Here is a 19,792-nt window from a genome sequence, read left to right as displayed (position 1 = left end):
TCTTTTCAGGCAGCTGATCCTAAGGAAAAGTTTTGACGCGTTAGATTGGTGTCAGATTAGTCAGATGAATTTACTCACCCTGCAATCGTATGATCACTCTACAGAGCACAAAGGCAGTGGCAGGAACATGCAGCCAGAGGTTACAAAAGGAGCCAGACACTGCCCTTACCAGCCACTTACTCACAGGCTGCCTTAGCTGCAAGGCAAAGCACAACTTCAACTTCTGTCTGTGTGAAATGACTGTCTTCCTAATGGAGGGGAAGAGTCCTGACCAATAAGCAGAGCACCTTTATTTGCAGGAGCTCACAACGTTTTTACTCCCAGAAACCCAACTGTTCTCACTAAAAGACACCAGGTAGTGCTTCTGAGTCACCATGCCAGTTTAAAAGCAGAGGGAGACATTAAAACAAAGCAAAATCTGTGAAAGATCAAACATGGGTCAGGCAACCTGAACAAAAGAAACAAATAAATGAATAGGGAACAAAAGCAGAAGTTACATTTAATTTACTTTACATTCCAACACAACACAACTTGTAAGCTGTTAGTTTTCTCCATGCAATAACACATAGTTTTGGAGATGCAGAACCAGCCAAGACAACACCTAAACAACATTAGGGAAACTTTCACTGCCTGTGAGTGCTAAGGGCTCTATCCCTGTCAGAAAAAGCAGAAATTTCATTCCAAGACATTTCTCCTCCATCACATAGCTCATTCTGTGATGTTAAAACCTACAAGCTTACACAAAAGCCACCTTCTCAAACACATCTCTGCAAAGCAAAACAATTGTTTTTATAATTATGCAACAAATCATAAAATTTATTTTAGAAATTTATCATTGAAAAAATGAGTATATACTGTCTTCTTTTTAGTTACTAGTCCACTGGCACACCTTCCCTTCACAACTGTGCCCCTCAACTGCATTCCAGCAGCTCAGTAACAGCACAGTGAACCTCAAACTGATTCATTTCCCTGCTAGAATCACAGGGTGACAGTAACCTTCATAGAAAAACAAAAAGCCAAAAAAACCAAAAGAAATCCGTAACAACTACATTGCTGTGTTGATCATTGCTAAAAAAAAAGGAGTTCAGGCAAATTAATAGTGGAGTTACAGGACATTTTACCTCCCAGCTGCAGCCACAAAGGTTCAAAACCTGTTCCATGTCTCTTAGTGCTATATTTAAAATACAGCTTGAGTTGAGCAGATTCAACACAAACTTTAGACAGGATAATCTGTTCAGAACACCAGCATAAGTAGGAAGGAAAGCTAGTATTACGAAAGTGACTCAATGAACTTGAGGATAAAGTTCAATACAAGTGACGTATTTTGATGCCTCTGCCTCCTGACTAGGCAAATAAATATTTTTTAAAAAAATTTAAAAAAAAGAAAATCACAGTGCAACTATAACATGCACATGCAGTCTTTTCAGGTATAAATGCCAGCATTCAAAAATCAGAGGACAAAATTAAAGGTCTAGCTCTAGTCTATCAAACCCACTTCCTATTACTCAGATTATCTTAAATTCAGAGCTAGCAGTACAATGACTGCAGCAATGCATTTTGTATCAATCAACATTATCATAAAAAAGCTTGTTAAATTATCATGGCAACAAAAGAAAACCTGTAAGTTATTGTTACAAGGGAAGAATGAAAAAAAATAAGTAAAAAGCACTGACTAAAGATACAAGGAAAGGAGTCAATAGTCTTTCAAATAATAGTAGCAATATATATGAAAACCCTACATTAAATAAAATACACGCACACTTCTCTTCCCTTTAGAGTGGATTAGCCCTAAGCCAAAACTGACAGAATCTCTGCTCCAGGCACGTGCTCATGCTTTATAAAAATAAGATCAGCAAACTGAGAAAGAGGACCTCAAAAAGAAGACATCATCTATTCTAGACCCTTTTGTTTTGAAGCAAGTTTGAGCACACCCCAACCATTCCTGATAATGCCATTCCCCTTGATGTTTAAAAAAGAATCAATAAATAGAAATCCCAACTTGTCACATAACCTAAGAAACAGGAAACCACTTTTGTCAAAAGTTGGAAAATGATACAGTGTAAGAACACTCAAGTATCTCACCCAAATTAAGGTTATTATTTCCTTCTATACGACAAGGGACAGGAACACAGTTGAACTTCCTATCAATTTTCTCTTAACTAAAGATTGCATCTCAGTCTTTTATCTAAAGAAGTGTCATTCAATTTGACCAGAATCTTCCAACTACTGTAATAGGCCATGTTTTTGATGACCTCTGTCTCTCCTCTGATGCCCCTCACATTTGTGTGTGGGTTTTATAGGGAGATCCCAGTGCCCACAGCCTAATGCAGTACTCTAGCAGAGGCTTTAAAGCACCAAGCACAGGAGAGAATTTCCTTTCTGTGTTTTACATGCACAACTCCTGTTAATACACTTCAAAAGGAAATCTGAAGTGTTTGAATTGGCTTTCTCTCGTAAGCTCACAGTCTGCAGACCATTTTACACCTTTTTTGATTAAACAGCAGCACTGCAAAGAGGTAATAGGTAAAACAGGAAGATTTATTTATTTTTCTATTTTATTTATGCTTTCCAGGAACAAACAGCAGTGAAACTTCAATAGGCACAGATTTGTGACATGTAGCACAAAGTTTTCAGAACTTAGTCATATGTCACGGAAGATTTTGTAATTTTCTGTACTGCATGCTTAGAAACAGGTCCCTGTTTGTTGGGGTTTTTTTTTTCCTTCACACATGTCTAGGACACAGTCAAGCTACTTACAGCTGTCTGATCTGTAATTCCTTAATTCCCCTGGAGTTTTAAAGAGAATGGCTTCAAATTACCCTTTAGTAAAAGGTAATCACCCTCCTCTACTAAGACTAAAGATGACATTTTGCCCACTGTGTAACATTGTTTTCTCATATATATTTCAGCAGCCAATGAAAAGCAAAACTCAAAAGCTTGACTACGAAACCACAATTCTTTTATCACTTCATATTGACCACGATACGTCTTCAGCAGCCAGGAAAACAGGATCAACTGGCACACTGCACCATGAACCTCCCAAACCACTACGGCCCATCTAATGATCTGCAGGCCAGTTTCAGTCTGACAAACCCCACCTTCCATCAAACCCTTAGCTTACAGGAGACTGAACCACTGCAAACAGCAAAACAGCACCTCGGCAGACAAAGTGGCCAGTGGCTTAAGGAGTCCCTGACGTATTTCTTTGGGCTTGTCTTGAGGCCACCTACAGACACTCCTGACAGCCGCTCCTGTACCAGCACCACTGCATCAGGAGGTCACAGATGTGGGAATCAAGAAAAAAACCAGCAGGATCTGTCTCCTGATGCTTCCCAGGATGGAATCTCTTGTCCTTGTATTAAGGTTTGTATCTCCTTTACCTACTGTGAAAAGCTCAGTAAAGATTTTCAGTATATTTGTCTCCCACCCTCTCATAATAAAATGACACCTTTGGAGAAAGGATTATATTTAGGATATTCTATCTGTATCAAAACCCACCATAAGAAGACACTGGTAAATCTGTTGACAGGATGCCTGGTTAGAAACCTGAAGTTAAAAGTTCCATAACAGAGTAGTATATTTTGGAAGCAGCCAAAAAACCCCAAACAATGGAATAGTTAGGAGAGACAGACATACAGATAAAGATACACATATCTTGTGTATGTGTGCATATATATATACATATATATAAAATCTCAAAAAACCAACACAAACCCAACTCGTTAGGGCAACTAAGGATTGAAGGGCAAATTTGGGGGTGAATAGGTTGGCTCCTACCACAATGCTGGAAATAATGGCCTGTTTCTTCAAAGACATAGCAGAAGGAACTGGACTACAGGGCAACTATAAAGACAAAAATCACTGGGGAAGGTAGATGTCTGTCCTGATTTCAGCTAGGATAGAATTCTTCTCAGTCGCTGGTACAGTGCTTTGTAGGTGGTACAAAATAAATGTATTGTGCATCACATGGATCTCTCTTTCTTGCTCCCTTTTTTATACAAACATTGTTAGTAGCATACTTTATTTCTTTTCAGTTATTAAACTGTTCTTATCACAACCCACAAGATATACTTTTTTCCCCTCAGTTCTCCTCCCCACCAGTCTGCAGATGCGGTGAGTGAGTGGCTGCCTACCTAATTTCTAGCTGGGGTTAAAACTAAATACCTAGTTTGCAAAAAAACCCCAACCAAACAAAAGAACCCCACAACCTTGAAAGTACAGGTAAGAATAAAATACTGTGTCTATATAAAATAGAGAAGAGATTAAATAACATTTAAACTAGTCCACAGGTGAAATGGACATGACATCTTTCATCATCAAAGTTATGGTGATGCCTTAGGTTTTAGCTTTTGTATCTTTTAGATCCTGCACTGCCTAGTATGTAACTCTGAAACTTTGTATAGCCTGTTAGCTACTGTTCTCACATTTTGGTTAGATGTAACAAACCCTCTCTGGGCCTGAACTCAAGGACACCTTACTGTGAAATACGTAAGCTGAGCCTCTGGACAGGGGGAGCAAACTTGGGGTAATTACATAATTACTTGAAATTATAATTGGGGGATTAACCCTGATATGCAAATGGACCAAACTTATAAAAGTGTGAAAAACCCGTGACCCAGGGTCCATCTTGGATGGAGCACCTCTGAGGCTTTTGATTCCCAAGGCATACCTTTGAAGGCCCTTCAAATACCTGCTTTTATTCTCTTAATCTTGTGTGGCCTCTCTGTTCAGGTAGCCACTTCAAGGCATCAATGGCAGAGTTAGACATTGGTTTTTTTTGAAAAAGTGAAACTGAGTACTAAACATAACCACAGAAAAGTACTCATACCATTGATCAAAAAGTATTTCAGCTACGCTAATCTAATAAGTCCAGTTTCAAATCCTAAAACCAAGTGTCAAAGAAAAATGTTATCTTCCAGTAACAATGGCAAACAAATGTATTCCCTTCTAGAAGAACTACAAGACAAAGTTTCAATTCTGCAATCACAGATGAGATTAATTCAGATGATAGTTCATGAGTTTTTATTTGCCTAGAATTAATTTGCATAGAGCATCTATGAAATATATCATTACTAAAACACTCATAAGTATTAAAAAAACAAACAACAGAAAAAAAAAAAAAACACCTCAAACCAACCAAACCTCCCACAGAATTAGTGTTATGACAGACAGATAAGTAGGTTGTTACTGTTTGAGAACAAAAGAGTAAAGGAAGTATTTTCTACATTGGATGTACAGCTAGAAAATATGAACACCAAAAGTCATATCTCACACTCCTCCATTACTACGTCCTGCTTTAAGTTCTGCCATCTGACCTCTGAGAAAGTCCTGCAATCCTAAAAACTTATTCCCCAAAATTTATAGGCACACTCTTATCAGACTATAGAAAACATCACCAGCTCAGTTTCAGCTACACTCCTCTTTTTAGCTAATGTTTAGCTGAAGGAAGTCAGCACAGTGGTCAAGAGACTAGATTAAAAACGGAAAGTAGTTCCAAAAGAGAGCAGTATTAAAGAAACAGAAAGACAGCAGAAGGGACAGGAAAGGTGAGACTATTCCTTGGATATACAGTGTAAGAAGTTATGAAAGCATGTAATTCAAGAAGGCTGCAAATACTGTGGAACTACTAGGGCCAAAACTGATCCACAATACACAGCAATAGAAACTGTTTAATAATCAACACTGAAAACTTGTCTGTGTAGCTCCAACACCCACGGAAGCACTAAATACAGTGACAGGCCCCCTTGGCGAGTATTACACCAAGTGATGCAAGTAAAAGTCAACTTGGGAAGGGCACCTTACGAAGTTAACGGGTACAGCCAAAACATTTACGAGGACAGCTTCTGGAGCTGATTTGTCTGCACCTCCAGGTAATGGCTCACAACGCCGTTTACAACGACAAACAAATGCGGTCGGGAAACAGGACACAAACAAAACCCAACAACACCCCCACAACCCTATCTATCTCCACGAAGCCCGGCACTGCGACCGCTCCGGACCGAGCCGGCCTCCTCCGGCTCCCCCCCTGCACCGAGTCCGCCCGGCGACACCGGCCTGGCACAGTCCCTTCCCACATCCTCAGAGAGAGGGCTGGCCCGTCCATCCCCCCACCCCGACCCACCTTGAGGAGGATGGAGGGCGGCAGCTGGTTGATGTCCGGGGTGGGCGGCGGCGGCAGCTCCCGGCAACTGTCGCCGGGGTACTCCAGCGGCTCTTCGCAGCCCGCCTCGCCGCCCCGCTCCTTCTCCTCCTCCCGGCCCTGCTCCTTCTCCTCCTCGGGTGCGGGAGGCGGCGGCGAGGCGGGCTGGCCCCCGCCGCTCTGCCCGGCGGTGCCCCCACCGCTCTCCCCCGCGGCGCCGGGTAGGGCGAGCAGCTGCGGCTCCGCCGGGCACTGGCAGGCACCGGGCTCGGGCTCGGCGGCAGCGCAGCGCGGCTGCTTGCAGGGCGGGCAGGCGGGCAGCCCGGCCCCCTTGCGCTTGCACACCATCTCGGAGGAGACCTCGCCGGGCGGCCCCAGGAGGCCCCGCACCGGCGAGGGCAGCAGGCCGGAGAGGAAGAGGCGTTGGCAGCGGCCCGGCGGCTCCCAGGCGGCGGGCGCCAGGCGCAGGAGGCGGCGGGCCACGCGCTGCTCCGCGACGCTCAGCGACACGTAGGGCGGCGGCAGCAGCGGGTCTCCGGCGGGCAGCGGCTGCTCCGGGGCGGGAGGGCTAGCGCCGTGCACGATGAAGCAGAGCATGCAGGGCCCGCGCAGGAAGCAGCTCCGGCTGCGCGGCGGCACCTTCCCCCGCGAGCGGCGGCGGCGGTCCCGGCTCAGGCTCCTTGCCTCCTTCGAGAGCAGGTGGCCCATATAGGAGGGGAGGCGGCGGCAGCGGAAGGGCGGGTGTCACCTGCGGGAGGCGGCGCCGGGAGCTGACATGCTGCCGGCGGGCCGGGGCAGGAGGTGGCGGCGGCGGCGGCGGCGGCGGGGCTGGTTCCGGGACGCCGAGAGGGAGGGAGGGAGAGAGGGAGAAGCTTCCGCTACCGCCGGCCTGACCTCCCCCGGGGAGCGGGGGCGGCGCTCCGCGGGCCGGCGCTGCTGCCGCCAGCGGCCGCGCTGGGGCGGGAGGAGGCTGCGCCGCGGGTGCGTGAGGGTGGGTGCCTGTCGTGTGCCTGCCGTGTGCCCCTGTGCGTCACTTCAGTGCACTCGCCGTGGTGTAAATGCGGCTCGACAAACTGCATACGGCACGTACGCGTGTCATGTATGCGTGTATGCATTATCACGGAATCCTTAAGGTTGGAAGGGACCTCTGGAGATCATGTCGTCCAACCCCCTGCCAAGGCAGGGTCAGCTGGAGCAGGTAGCACAGGAACGTACCCAGGTGGGCTTGGAATTTCCTCAGAGAAGAAGGCGCCACGGCCTACCTTGTCTATTGCTCTGCTACCCTCAACGTGACGTTCTTCTTGAGGTGGAACTTCCTGTGTTTTAATTTATAGTCGTTGCCCCCTGTCCTGTCACTGGGCACCACTGAAAAGAGTCTGGGACCATACTGTTGGCACCAGCCTTGGAGATATTTATACACATTACTGAGAATCCATTTCACTCTTCTCTAAACTAAACGGGCCCAGCTCGTGCAGTCTCTCCTTATAAGAGAGATGCTCCCGACCCATCATCATCTTTGTAGCCTCCTCTGGACCCCCTCCCTTAGCTCATTGCCTTATATATGTATACATAAGATGTATAAAATACATGCGTATTTTTGAGTAACTGTAATAAAAGGGTTTTTGGGTTACTCCTTGTAAGGAAATATGAGAGGATCCCTGCCCACTGGTCTCTACAGCAGGACAGTAGCTGAGGTTTTGTAGTGGCAAAGCAACACAAGCTGAGAGACCACCAAGAGCAGTCTTCCAAGTTTTCCTCTGTCAACGCCTTCTTCCCACCAACACTCTCCATAAAATAATGGTTTTCTACTGTTCTAATTCATTGTACACCCAGAACCAGGGCTCATATGGGACCTCCAACTCCCTATGCCATCCTGGAGACAGTCACCTCTAACTGGAGTGTATTGAACCTCTATGTAGGTGCCCAGGTGTGTAAATCCTTGCTGGAGGCTGCACTGTTTTAGTTAAGACTCTGCTTAGTGCCTAGCAAAAACGATTTGTTTCAGCATTCAGTTCTAAACTGTTGACTTAGCTGTGTAGGCTTAGATATATAGTTTAAATATATGTGCAATTTTGTCTGTAGTAAAAGGTGTTTGGGGAAGGAGAAGGCAAGTTATAGCTAGAGTATATATGGTGCAGTAATAATATTAAATAACAAAGGGCACAACAAGAAATGTACAGTATTTTATATTGTGCAGCACATCTTTTGGCCTTTTGCCAAGGGACGAGTTATGTTAGAATTAAAATACCCATGCTGCTATTATTTTTGTCTGTTGCCTCTGTTATTAGTCTTCAGCAGCTCTGTAAAAATGTGTTTCCTACGAGAAAAGTACTAAATATACCTTTGGATAAAAGTAGAGCAATAGAATATTTTGTTTGGATTTACAACTCGATGAGATTCATCAATACAAACCACGGCAAAGTTTTGCAAAAAAATTGGCAAGGCCTTTTCTGCTCTGTTGGGAGAATGGGTTGAAAAGCAGAGGACAGCTGGAAATAGCTCTTGATGAGACTATGTGAACAGGCAGTCGTCCTCTTACATGGACTGAGTTTAACATTGCCTGCTCTGCACTTGTGTAGCCCAGGTGTTGCTTCAGGGCTCCTCCAGTTAGCAAGGTAATGGACATGAATTCTCTCTTTGTGCCTTAGCCATAGGTTTGTGGTTGCCCCAGCTGCCTGCCAGTGGCGGGTCACACACTCCCTCCTCCCACAGACTGCAAAATTTTATGTCAGTAAGGAAAAACAAAGACAACATTAAAAGAAGATGGAAGTCCAAGTCAAATCTTCAAACCAATTGGAGCTCAGAATAAATGCTGGCTGCCTTCAACTTCTCCAATGTGTGTCCTTCCCACACAGGCCTCAGTATTTCAAGAACTGCTCCAGAGTGGAGCCCTTCCATGGGTCCAGAGGTCATGTCAGGAGCCTGCTCCAGAAAAGGCTTCTGATGCAGTCACATGTGCCTTTGGATATCCACCTGCTCCGCCATGGGATCCTCCATGGGCTGCCAGTGGTTCTCTGCTCCACCATGGACTCTTCCACGAGTCACAGTCCCTTCAACTCAGGTTCACACTGGAGTTCCAGCCCATCCAGTATGGCAGCACAGGAGCACAGCAGTGCCCCGGCCACCCCCCAGCCCAGGCACTTTGCCATGGCTGTCACCAAAGTGTTCCCAGGCACAACACACTGAGGTGACCAGCAGTGCAGCTGGCAGCAAGATCAGAACAGCCACTGACGTGCACTGGACTCCAACAGACAGACAGGAAAGCAAGCCCCATGGAAAGCACAGCAGCCTGCCAATTAATAGCTAAACAGCAGTAACAGCTACAAATTCAGTGTACCACATTCCAATCAAATCTGCCATTATTTCAACCCTTCAATGCACTACGTTGGGTGCCAAAACAACTGACATGTTTCTTGTTTTCATTTTAATCCCTTGTTTTCCTTCAATTTCATTTCTTCTCTTTGTTTTGTTTTCATTTTATTTTTCTCTTTTCCTTGCAATTCATTATTACTACTACTATTCCTATTCTAAATTTTTAAACTGCTGTTGGTTACCTGAACCCATGAGTTTGTTTCTCACTTTTGCACTTCCAATTCTCTCCCTGTCCCACTAGGGTGGTGGAGTGAGAGGGACTGAGTGAGCAGCCGTGTTTTTCTTAGTTGCCAGCTTGGGTTAAACCACAACTTTGTTTGTCATAAATATATTTGGTATGATTATTTTCCCCTTCAAGTAGATCACAGAATCCATTAGGTTGGAAAAGACCTCTGAGATCATCGAATCCAACCTTTTACCAAACACCACCATATCAACTAGACCTTGGCACTTAAGTACTGCATCCAGTTTTCCTTAAACACCTCCAGGAACAGTGACTCCACCACCTCCCTGGACAGCTCATTCCAAGGTCAAATTACCCTTTCTATGAAGGAATTTTTCCTAGTGTCCAAATTAAACCTTCCCTGGAGCAGCTTAAGACAATATCCTCTTGGATATAGTCACTGGGAGAGGAGACTGACCCACACCTGTCTACAACCACGGGTCAGGGAGTTGCAGAGAGAGTGATAAGGTACACCCCAAGCCTCCTTTTCTCCAGGCACCCAGATTCCTCACCTGCTTCTTATTAGACTTGTGCTCCAGACCCTGCCCCAGTTTTTTTCCCTTCTCTGGACATGCTCCAGCCCCTCAAAGTCCTTCCTGAATTGAGGGACCCAGAACTGGACACAGCACTCGAGGTCTGACCTCAGCAGTGCCCAGCACAGGGGGACGGTCACTGCCCTGCTCCTGCTGCCCCACTATTGCTGACACAGGCCAGGTGCCCTTGGCCTTCCTGGCCACCAGGGCACAGCTGGCTCGTATTCAGCTGCTGTTGACCAACACCCCCAGGTCCTTTTCCACCAGGCAGCTTTCCAGCCACTCTGCCCCAGCCTATAGCACTGTATGGAATTGTTGTGGTCTTGTTGAACCTCAGACCATTGGCCTCAGCCCATCAATCCAGCCTTCCAGATCCCTCTGCAGAGACTTCTTGCTACCCAAACTGGTGTTGTCTGTGAATTTGCTAATGGTAGACTCAATCCCCTCATCCAGAGCATCAATAAAGATGTTAAAGAGAACTGGGCCCAACACTGATCCCAGGGGGACACCACCGGTGACCAGATACCAACTGGATCCACTACCATTCCCCACCACCCACTGGGCCTGGCCATCCAGACAGTTCTTAACCCAGCCAAGAGTGCAAGCTGTGGGCTGCCAGCTTTTCCAGGGAGATTTCATCACAGGCATTGCTGAGGTCCAGGCAGACAACATCCACAGCCTCTCTCTCCTCCACCTGGTGGGTCACCTGGTTACAAAAGGAGATCAAAAAAGACAGAAGATTTTTCCATTGGTTTTATGCCACTCTTGTCTCAGAATTAAATACTTTGTGCGGCTGGGCTACTGTTAGCAGACATAATGTGTATCAGAAGTTACAGTATTTCTGAAGTTGCTGCATGTATAAAATTTTTATCTCTGTAAGTAGGCAAGTTCCAAGGCAATGATGCTGTCACTGCCTTGAGTGCCATGGGGATCATGGCACCAGGCAGGGCAGGACAGGGCCTCACCAGCTGTGACCAGAGGCAAACTTTATCCACATCCCCATTGTTTTCTAATATTTTTATTACTTAAACCTGTGTATTTATGTACAGCTGTTTCCATCAAGTAGATCTTCAAAGTTCCCCAAAGATTTGCAGTATCTGTATGCAGATGGAAAAACTCTTTCATTTGTTTTCAATCTCCTATCTGAAGTTGAAACACACTTCTCCCAAAACACCACCCACTTCAATTTCTGAACTGTGCAATTCAGTCTAATCAAGATCTCATTCAAAAAGTGAATGGTGTTAAGTACCATAACAAAGCTTGGGGTTTTTTTTTAATAATCTAGGCAAAAATTTTGAGATACAAACATAGAGGGAGGGTTCAGATCATTTTTCAAGATGGTACACTGTTCTTTTTCTAATAGCCTATGAGAGCTGACCAAATTTTAAATTACAATGGTGAATGATAAGAAATACAGAGAAGAAGAGGGTTCCTCTGGTCTATGCAAGGGTTTCAACACTGAGTGTCACTGTTGCTTCATGGAAGGGAAGCACAGTAACCACCTGTTGTAGAGCAAAAGCAGAATGAAATATTGCATGACCAAATATCAGTCTTCACTACATTAATGTCAGAAGGCAGATATAACTAACAGTTCATTTCTTCATTATCACTACTTATATTTAATGAAATTAGAAGTCATAAAACCAGTAATGCGAGACACCTGAAAGCTACTGAAGCTTACTCAGTGTAGGAATTAAGCAGTAAAATCCCCTCAATTTATGATAGTAAGGGTTTATTACACACATAGCAATAGATGATGACATTTTTCAGTGCTATCTCTGTGCGTATTTAAATAGGCCACAAAGACTGGTGACCCAAGATTAGTACAGTACTTGATTTTAAGCTGCAAGGGAACACAAGAATTTTTTTTTAAGTTATCATGTTATATCTAGTCCTGATACCCCTTAAGTGCATGTTCATCTGTATTTCAGGACTGACCTTTAGAAAACTGGGTCTATAATTTTTGGTCATATTGCCAATGTTGAGAGACATTAGTTATTTAACTTAAATAAGTAAGTTTAAAATAGAATTCACTTCATTGAGTTATAACACTATGTGATTTAGTATGTTTATTCCCTTTGCATAGCTTTGCTTGCTTAGCATCAGTAGCTTTGCTGTGTTAGGAATGTCATTGTGAAATAGATGGAAGCAAGTAGCAGAATTTCCATCCTGGGTTTAGAAACAGATTAAAAGTTCTTTTCTAAAATCCTAGTTGTTTCACTGTTGTGCTGGTTTTGGCTGGAATAGACTTAGGTTTCTTCACAGTAGTTTGTAAGAGGCTGGGTTTTGACTGGTGGCTGAAATAGCACATGGATATTTTGTTTATTGCTGAGAAGGTCTTGCACAGATCCAAGGGCTTTTTCTGCTTCTCTCCCCATCCTACCAGTAAACAAGGAATTGGGAGGGGACACAGTGGGGGTGGGATACCCCAGACAACGTGACATCACATTCAGCAATGAAATGGGGGGATGATGAAGGAAGACAGAGGGACATTCAGAGTGATGGCATATTTCTTCCCAAGTCACCATTGTGTGATGGAGCCCTGCCTTCCTGGGTATGGCTGAACACCTGCCTGCCCATGGGAAGGTGTTCTGGTTTGGCCAAATTTAGAAATACATCCTCTGAGAGAAGGCACAACCACCCCTCCCCTACCAGGCTCGGGGAAAAAAAAAAAATTTCCTCGAAGGAAAGTGAAGAAGATAAAACTATTTATTTAACAAACACACGGGAAAGGAAAATAATGTTAAATGGTAAAATCTTTTGCTGTGGAGGAAAAACCTGGGAAAGTGTTCGAGTCCTCCCTTTGGTCTCCTCGGAGCTGGGGCTTGGGCTGGGGCTTGGGCTGGGGCCAGGCCCTCTGTGCCCGGTGGAAAGTCCTCCTGATGTGCTCTGGTGTTACAGCAATCAGGCAGTCCAGTAGAAAATGGGAGAAAATCCGGAATTCCAGAGAAGGAAAAGCAAAGTCTAACTCTCAGTCTCTCTCCGGAGAACAAGAAACTGAAACAACTGGCCAAAAGCTGACTGGAAAAGCCACAAGCCGGGTGCTTCCTCGCTCCCCTGCTGCAGCTGGGGGGGAAAAAAACCCCTGCTATCTTTATGTGACCTTGAACAAGCTGCAAACTGCTTTGAGAAAGTTTTGCTCCGTTTTTTCCTTCCCCCTCTCAGGCTCAGTTTAGAGGCATAGAAAGGCCCAAAAATTAATTTCTGGGCATAGGCAGCGATATGGGATACACATCATAAGGTCACCCCAAGACAGAAGGGAATGAATTCCTTGTTTTGCTTTGCTCGCACATTTACCTATTAAACTGTTATTATCTCTGCCCAGGAGTTTTCTCGTCATTACCCATCTGATTCTCGCCCCCATCCCACAGGAAGCAGTGAGAGAGGGGCTGTGTGGGGTTCAGCTGCTGGCTGGGGTTGCACCATGACACTGCCCTTAGTCTACATTGGTATGAATGGAGATCACTCAGTTCTCCATTCCTGTACACTTACCATTTTATCAAGCTCAAAAGTTGCACCACTATGGACCAGTAAGGTATTGCTGGTGGAGAGTAGATCTCGGCTGTGAGACTAGACTGGGTTAACCTGCTTCCTGGATTATTCTCACTTCTGCTCAGGCAGCGTACTTGGCATGGCGAAAGTACCCTTCCTCCTGGCTGATTTTGCTACAGAGGAGAACATCTAGTTGCTGGCAACAATGGGGAGAGAAACTGTCCATTGTGCTGCTCTGGATGAGCAGTGATAAGAAACTTCAGGCATAGGAGTGAGGAAAAAGGGAAAGGAGGAAAGACAAAAAAGGCGAGAGCAGTTATCTTCCTTCAGCCTCTGCTTTCAAATATGCATTTGGAAAATGGCAAGACGGGCCCCCTCTTACAGTAAGCCCAGAGATAAAACAATTTGAGGGGACTAATATCTTATGGCCCTTATCCTGAAAACTTAGAGACTCAAATCTTAGTCTGTGCAGTATGGGAGATTTGTGCTTGTGAGGATTAGGTGGAGAAATGGGGGAAAAAATTTTAGAAATCATTTTATGTTTGATGAATTACATCATAAAATTTCTAAACATACTGTTCTTCTGGAAAAAAACATATTCTTTCGAGAGTGGGAGGAATACTTTAAAGGATAATTTCCCTAACACCAAGCCTGCATATGCAAGTATAGAAGAATTTTCCAGCCTAGAGATCAGAGATCTCACACCTAGTAACAAATTACAGTTTTAGACATAGCACAAGCAAAAAGTGAAGCATCATGGAATCTGTAAGGACATAATCTAGAATTTGATTCTAGTCAAATTCTGATTTAATATCTTTTTCCTTTTTAGGATATTAAGGAATGTAAAAGCCTACCTAATTTTAACTGGCCTGCATACTTATTTGAAAATGGCAGTCAGTCAGGATCTGGCTGTTCTTGATTTGTTTTTTGCTGGCTGGTGTTCTGTTGTGTTTACACTAAGTACATTATTTATTTATTATTAAATACTTTATCCGTCCAGTACAGTAAAATAGCAACAGCAGTTCACATTATGAAAAAACCTCTTTTTTTTAAATAAAAGTACCTGATTTTGTACTCTAATAAGAGATTTTAAAAAATATGTCTCAATGTTTGTCATGGTTTAACCTCACCAGCAGCCCAGCCCAATGTCCCTCACTACCCCACCAGCAGGATCAGGGAGAGAATTGGAAGGGTCAAAGCTACAAAACTCACGAGTTGAGATACAGACAGTTCAATAGGGAAAGCCAAAGCCGTGCACACAAGCAAAGCAACACAAGGAATGAATTCCCTGCTTCCCATGGCTGGGCAGGTGTTCAGCCATCCCCAGCAGGGCAGGGCCCCATCACACTGATGGTGACTTGGGAGGTCAAACCCCATCAGTCCAACATCCCCTCCTCCCTCCTTCTTCCCCCCACTTTATACACTGAGCCTGATGTCACAAGGTCTGGAATATCCCTTTGGTCAGTTTGGGGTCACCTGTTTCAGCTGTGTCCCCTCCCAGCCTCCCAGGCAGCCCCAGTGTCCTCACCAGCATGGCCATGTGAAAAGCAGGAAAGGCCTTGGCTCTGTGCAATCCCTGCTCAGCAACAATAAAAACATCTTTGTGTTATCAACTCTGTATTCAGAACAAATCCAAAACACAGCCCCATACCTGCCACTGTGAAGAAAGTTAACTCTACCTTGGCCAAAATCAGCAGTGTTTAAATGAAAGGCTTGGCTGCTTACTGATACCTTTAAAGTTACAGTCTTCATTGCAACCATTGTATTGTCTAATTCTTCATGTGATTCTCATGGTTGAATGCAAGCTGTGATTCTCATGGCTGAATCTCAATTTCAGGGCACTTCAAGAGGAAAAAGAAGGTTAATGTCACTGGTCTGCTGAATATTTGGGTAGTATATACAGTGAATTATCTATTTGCGGGGGTAATTTGCCTTTTCATATTTGTTCTGCAGATATAATCATCTGCTGTTCAAATGTCACCGTAAAGCTTTACTTTGCTGGAAGGTAAAAAGCATAAATATGATGCATAATTTCAACCCATTGAATTGCAATAGTTTACAGTCTGCTTCCACAATGACCTGCCTGTGTGTTGGTAACACACAGTGTGCATATTTGCAAGTGCTTAGGAGTCAGGGTCTCTTGTATGGCTGTAATCTTAACTGCCTATCTCTCATTACAACAAGGGAGATAGTTGAATGTTTTCATTCATGTTCTGCGCAAAATAACATCTAAGTGTGTGTAGGTAGTGGTAACCCTATTTCCAAAAGTAGAAGGCAAACTCTGGAGATCCTCTTCATATCTTATACAGGGTATGAATCTGAAAAATCTTCGCAATAACATGGTTTTTGTTTGTTTGAGGTGATGACTGCCTCAGTAACTAAAAAACCGTCAAACTTGTAAACATGAAGTATGGTCTGCCTAAAGATGGCAGTATTTGATTTGGAAGAATGAATTCTAGAGAGAAATGCAGCTTTGATCCTGTTTTATTATTCATCATACCATGGCACCTAAGTGACAGGCTGTCAATAATTAAAGGGAGGGTAGGAGAAGAGAGGGCACATGTTTCACAGTCTTCTGACCTGCCATAATTTTTCTTTCTCTCTCAGCATAAAGATTCTCTACTAAGTGTGTAGTAATAATCTATTTTCAGGCATTACAACACTTGCATTCAAGCCTCCAGAAATCCTTACCTAGGAAACCCCTAATTTCATTTTTTTCTTTGCTTTTTAATAACATGGCAATTAAGATTTGCCCTTCCATGAGGTGATGATGATAAAAATATCAGCACTACAATGTTTCCATTTTACAGTTTTTGTGTTTGAGCATACGTTGAATTTACAGTACTAAAAATTATTTTGTTTCCAGATAGTTAAAGGTTAGCTATGAACTACCACATTTAAGTTACAATTTTGTGCAGCTACGAAAGGGCTACAACCTTAGGAGAAAAAGAAGTAGATAACTTACTAATTATTCTCTCTAAATTTCTTGTAGCAATTCACAGAATAATTACAGTAGCAAGTTTCTTCTTTACAGGAGCATTATGTGAAAAGTCATGTGCAAATAAACAAACAAACCAGCACAAATCAAAATAGAAGTTATCTTATACAAAAATCTTGGGCTAGTCTTATTTTCAATGTATTTGTGGAAATCCAGTCTGTATTATGCATGTGTGCTTTTTTCACCATTTCAAGTAATGAATTTAAAAGGGCTACATGAGTGTAAGAAGCGCTCTTTGTTGCTTTGATTAAAGACTGCGCAGTACTCCTAAGGTCAATACGACTCATAAGTGGACATAATAACTACAATGCTCCTGGCTGCTAACAGAATTGAGAAATTAGTTTCTGGTAACATGGTAACCTGCTACTATTTATGATAGTTGCTCCCAAAGTAGAATTGTGATTCTCAAGCTGGGTTTTGAGTCTTGCAAGATCAGAAGGATGTTAACTAGTGGGGTTCCACAGGGCTCCATTTTAAGCCCTGTGTTCTTCAACATCTTCATAAATGACTTGGACAAAGGATTTGAAGGTACACTAATTTTGCGGATGATGCAAAATGGGGAGGAACTCCTGACTCCCTCAAAGGTGGTGAGGCCTGCAGAGAAATCTCAACAAACTTGAGAGCTGGGCAATCACCAGCTATATGGAGTTTAACAAGGACAAGTGATGGATTCTGCACCTGGAATGGGGCAACCCTGGATGTATATGGACAGGCTGGGAAATGAGAGGCTGGAGAGTAGCTGCAGAAAGGGACCTGAAGGTCCTGGCTGATGGCAAGTTGGACATGACAGCAGTGTCCTAGATGCCAGGAGGGCCAGCCATGTCCTGGGGTGCTTCAGGCACAGCATCACCAGCCAAGCCAGGGAGGGGATTGTCCTGCTCTGCTCTGGGCTGGGGCGGAACCACCTGGAGTGCTGGGGGCAGTTTTGGGTGCCACAATGTACAAAGGTTATAAAGCTATTAGAGAGCATCCAAAGGAGGGTCATGAAGGTACTGAAGGGTCTAGAGGGGAAGGCATAGGAGGAGCAGCTGAGGTTACTTGCTCTGTTCACCCTGGAGGAGGCTGAGGGGAGCCCTCCTTGAGGCCTTCAACATCCTCACAAGGGGTAGAGGAGAGGCAGACACTGATCCCTCCTCCCTGGTGACTAGTGACAGGACCCGAGAGAATGGCCTGAAGTTGTGCCAGGGAAGATTTACATTAGACACAGGAAAAAGGTTTTTCACCCAGAGGGTGTTTAGGCACTGGAACGGTAACTTAGAAGCTATTAAAGTAATTTAAATGTGTTAGAAAAGCTTGGAGGAATTTTTAAAAACTGTGAAGTGCTTCAGGGGCTGTCTCCCACACAGGATTCATACGTGTAGTTTTAAGAGCAAACAAACCATGTCACACCCATGCCATTGCCTTTTTCGCCATATAATTCTAAGGAAGAGAAGTGGGAAAATTACATTGTTGGAAAATTAGATTCCACACAGGCACAGACAGAGAATACAATCTGTCTAGGTATAGGATGTCTAAATATAGAATTAGATGCCAAAACTTTCTGGGAGCAACACCTGCCAAGATAAGATTCTCTGGGGTTTTTTATAAAAATAAGTGGGACAAGTTAGAGGATTCTGTCTTGATAACCCCCAAGATAGCAAGTAAATAGTCCATGCTAACTTTCCATGAAGATGGATGTTCGAAGAATCACTCACAAATAAAATTTTTAAGAAATCTTTATGATAAATTTATAAATTAATAATATTGTTCATGTTGTAATGTCTTCCTTTCATGTCTGGATTATTCTTCATCTCTCTGTTCTGCCCACAAATGTTTTTTTCAAGCAGCCAAACAACAGAATAGCTGAAAATAGATGACTCACACTGCTCTATTATTCTGTCTAGTTAGAGTCTGTCTATTAGGCTGATGGCATAAACTTAAAACCTTGGCAGATGTATGTATATATATTAAATATAATCAAGAACGGATAAAATATTTTTGAAAAGGTAGTCTTTGTAGCAACCTTTTTTAAGCAGTGCCAACTCCCTTCAGTCTTTGTCTTTGAAGAGAAATTGGGGCCTTTGGCAGAATTCGTGTTAACTACTGCTGGCAGAAACCTACAGGCAAACTTGCCCGTTATCTGGAAGTAGCAGCCGCAGCACCAACATTTCAGAGAAACTGTATCTCTCAGTGACCTCTCAAGGTTTCATCACCTTGCTCCCCTAAGAGGAATTCTGTTAATCATTAGTATTTGGGCAAAATACATGTCCCTAAAATTAAAAAAAAATATCTAACAGGCAAATATAAAGAGTCAAGGAAGATGAGAGGCACCTTGACAGGTTATAATAATGTGATTGTTAGGACAGTTTCAGCATTTTGCACATTTTAGTAAGAGGGGACATATCGCTAAACGGTTGACCTACACTGAACGAAATGCACATATCTTCCCCATCAGTATGCCAGGGAAATGCATGTGATACGTATTATGAGATCAGCTAGCCTAACCAGAAAAAGAGAATGCATTTCTCTTTGGGTTCCATGGTGTCCCATGGCTGAGGGATGGTAGAGAACAAAACTAGTTGTATTAAAAAGGGCATAAAGCAAGCTTTGTATATTTCATGTGCACCTTTTAACCTTTCCTACCAGTGTGTTTCCAAAGAGAGGTAAAGATTATTTGAAGACATCAAGGCTCTGCCTTAGCATGGAACTCTCCCATTTGCTGTTGCAATACTGCACTCAGGTTGTTGCGTGTTGGATAGATATTCCAAACTCATCAGGTTTTATCCATGTACAAAGTCCAGCATAGCTCTGTGGGACTTTGGGTTGTAAGGTCAAGTCCTGAATTATGTACTGAAATAATTCTCCTGCACTCAAAGTTTAAATGAGGGATCTTGCCACAAAATGCCTTGAGTATGTAGGGACCAACAGAGACAGTTGTGGACAGCTGCTGCCTTCCATGCTCCATGCGGGACTTTGCAGATTTGGCTGCTGATCCACTTTCCAGATGCATTTGTCTAACAATATCTGGCATGTGGGCATGGAGTGAAAAGATCCTG

General features: G+C 43.7%; 1 protein-coding gene and 1 long non-coding RNA gene across 2 annotated transcripts in view; both read right to left on the bottom strand.

The window, feature by feature from the left end:
- The window catches only part of FBXL17 (F-box and leucine rich repeat protein 17), a 276,603-nt gene extending 269,605 nt beyond the window's left edge, over positions 1–6,998 (bottom strand). The window contains exon 1 of the mRNA XM_042028053.1: positions 6,122–6,998. Coding sequence (XP_041883987.1) covers positions 6,122–6,847 — 726 coding nt within the window. The 5' untranslated portion in view covers positions 6,848–6,998. The remainder of the gene's footprint in view (positions 1–6,121) is intronic.
- LOC121664637 lies at positions 57–1,229 on the bottom strand. The gene is made up of 3 exons (XR_006016059.1): positions 1,122–1,229; positions 288–418; positions 57–196 (listed from the first exon to the last, which is right to left on the bottom strand). It is a non-coding gene; the product is annotated as an uncharacterized LOC121664637 (long non-coding RNA).
- Positions 6,999–19,792: the final 12,794 nt, after the last annotated feature.

Source organism: Corvus kubaryi, unplaced genomic scaffold (genome assembly GCF_017639235.1).
Source record: "Corvus kubaryi isolate FWS band 111438036 unplaced genomic scaffold, C.kubaryi_AGA036_p1.0 37302, whole genome shotgun sequence".
Lineage (NCBI taxonomy): Eukaryota > Metazoa > Chordata > Aves > Passeriformes > Corvidae > Corvus > Corvus kubaryi.
Note: the sequence above shows the minus strand (reverse complement) of the source record. Positions and strands in the feature narration are given on the sequence as shown.